The 2,795-nt window shown below is 34.6% G+C and overlaps 1 protein-coding gene across 1 annotated transcript; it reads left to right on the top strand.

The window, feature by feature from the left end:
- The first annotated feature begins 8 nt into the window (after nucleotides 1–8).
- Nucleotides 9–2,473, top strand: LOC134270917 (uncharacterized). Its single transcript, XM_062753170.1, has 6 exons — nucleotides 9–62; nucleotides 264–445; nucleotides 799–990; nucleotides 1,131–1,757; nucleotides 1,978–2,152; nucleotides 2,232–2,473. The coding sequence occupies exons 4-6, from the start codon at nucleotides 1,133–1,135 to the stop codon at nucleotides 2,440–2,442; spliced, it is 1,011 nt and encodes a 336-aa protein (XP_062609154.1). The 5' UTR covers nucleotides 9–62; nucleotides 264–445; nucleotides 799–990; nucleotides 1,131–1,132; the 3' UTR covers nucleotides 2,443–2,473.
- Nucleotides 2,474–2,795: the final 322 nt, after the last annotated feature.

Below are 2,795 nucleotides of genomic sequence, written 5' to 3'. Positions count from 1 at the left end.
AAGGGAACACTTCCTCCAGAAGATATTTTTGTGGACAAAGATGCAGGAGAGACTGGGCGATAGTAAGTATTGGCCTTGAACAGATTTAAAATAATATCCTAGTATAAACTGTCTTGACTTTTGTCCCCGTTTTTATATCTTGCGGTTTGCGTGATATAAGTGTTACACATATGAGGTTCCTGTTTAGATGATACTCTATTATTAAAAATAAACAAAAAACAAGAAAAGCCTATAGCTATTAAATGATTTTTATTTATTTACAGTTATATTACTTTGGAGTCAGGTGACAAATACCTTTGTCGTTATGGCAACGCCAGTGCCAGCTTGTTAGCTTCTCCTGCTTTTTCTGAGGAATGTTACTACCAAAACAAAGATGTTTTAACAGATATCGAGAAAAACACCAAACTATATCCTTACTACCATTCTGTGAACTTAAGATCGCCAGGTATAATTTACAAATTCTTCCAAATCTTTCTGATACACAGCTATTCTCTTTCTCTTTTTGGTTTTTCGTAATGCATTCACTTTGGATTTGAGTTTCTTTCTGCTTCTTTTATTAAGAGAAACTAAGAATTTTGATTTGCTCTGGTTCTGAATTTGAACAACATACACTCTCAAAAATCATGGTCCTGCTGTTTTTATTAAAGGTTACTGGGTACTTCTTCGGATAAAAAAAAAAAGCTTGGGTGATCTAAAAAGTGTCTTTAAAGAAATTTTATAAAAGTTTAAAGAAAATGTAGTACCTTCCAAAATAAAACAGCAAAAATATGGTGTATGTTTTCTGTTGCCAATCAACAGGTTGTGGTCCCTTACCCAATGTGAGTGCTGGTACCGGCGAGTGGGCGTGTCCTCGGGGGGTTTCGGTGTCCTCAGTGCCAGTGTATGTGTCCTGTCTGTTTCAATGTTCGAATGGTGCTAGCATCAAAATCAGGTGTACTGAAAAACTAAAATGGGACAACATTTTACAGTCTGGTGTCTGTTCTCCATATGGTAGGTCTTTCTTACCAAGGATTTCTAATATTATTTTACGTACAAATACCGTAGGAATATTGCCAATACATATTTCTTGTATTAATTTTAGTATATACGTTAGGAATATTGCCAATACATACTTCTTATATTAATTTTAGTTATGAGCTATAAGAACTCTGATCCATCCACAACAAATTTGCCCCTGGTAATAATACTGTCAATAGCGTGCCTCATCCTGATAATCTTTATCGCTGTCCTCATTGTGCAACGACGTCTGTACAAGAAATGTCCTAATCTGATGAAAAGAATATGTGACTCCCCAGAAACAGACAATGCTTTAAATGTTCCTGAAATGCCTGATCTGGGGTGCGAGATAGAACCTGGAAGTCAAAAGTGTCCGGAAACAAATCAGAAAGCAAAGAGAACGAACGATGTCCAACTCCTTAAAGATGCCTCGGATCAAAATGATCTGAATTCAAACACCTCACAGGAATTTAATAAAAGGAGAGATTCTTCCAGCGATGTATCTTTGGATACAATGAACTCTGAAGCCAGTCGTCGATACAGTGACTGTAATTATAGTCGGGAGACCAATACCTCAATTATACAGAACGATTGGAGGGAGGGTTCTGAGTACTTTCCACCCCTCTCATCATTACCAACTTCTAATGACAACTCCATACCTCCAAAAACAGACTCACTCAGATGTGAACAGCTCGAAATCACAGAAGAGAATGTGGCATTCTTCAAGTGCCCTCCAGAAAGAGCCAGTTCTATTAAACCAGGTATTTGTATGAATACTTCACATTGATGTTGTCCTAGTCATACAAACTTCTCTCGTTATTTTTCTGTCTATGTATATTTCGTCTTCTGTTAGAAAGGGTTCGAGATATGGTATTGGCAAAGATTTCTATGTTTTACATGCTTATTATATCAAGCATTTGTAATGCAAGTCTAAATTTGAAATGAATTTAGTTATATAAATGAGTATAAATTTTGATTTAGATCCCTGTCCAACGGTAGCTGCGGTGCTGGACGGTGCTTTGGAAAACAGTGTCCAGTTTGTAGATGATCTGTCAACATTACTCGATCCAGATAAACAATATAAAAGTATTTCCACCTGGCAAGGACTAGCTCAGGAATTATTCCGACTTCCTTACAGCAAAATTGATGAAATAAGGTAAGTACCAAGTGTAAGTAGGTAGCAATTTTACAGAACTTATAGATTTTTACTCTTAAGTTACTTGCTTTTGTTTCAGATACAAAACAAAAGACCATTTCAAAGAGGGAGTTTTGCCCTTGCTAAGCTCTCATGGATACACTATCTATGACGTGACTTCTTATTTCTACCCTGAACCGTCACGGCGAGTTGACGTCATCGAGTGTATTAGGCGATATCATCCAAACTGTCAGAAATGTGGAGAAATCTACAAAAATCTCAAACTTGGAATGTTGTCAAAAGTATCATAACTCAGGAAATTATCAAAAACTATAAATTGTATGTTCTTTTCATATAAATTACAATATTTATTCATATATATATATATATATATATATATATATATATATATATATATATATATATATATATATATATATATATTTCCATATCCTTCTTATATATTATGCATTAAACATATTGACCAGTTCACCTGAAAATCGGCCAGTACAATAAAAATTATACAACTTCTCAATTTTATTTCAAGAAATTGATCTTTTTTTAACAATAAACACAAGACTCCACTTATAAATGGCAAATGAGACAAGAAATTAAACTATAGACACATGAAAGTTTCAAGGTCCAGTAACAGGAACCTATTGAT

The sequence above is a fragment of the Saccostrea cucullata genome, unplaced genomic scaffold (genome assembly GCF_032062105.1).
Source record: "Saccostrea cucullata isolate Sc308-1 unplaced genomic scaffold, CSIRO_AGI_Scuc_v1 ctg681, whole genome shotgun sequence".
Classification (NCBI taxonomy): Eukaryota; Metazoa; Mollusca; class Bivalvia; order Ostreida; family Ostreidae; genus Saccostrea; species Saccostrea cuccullata.
Note: the sequence above shows the minus strand (reverse complement) of the source record. Positions and strands in the feature narration are given on the sequence as shown.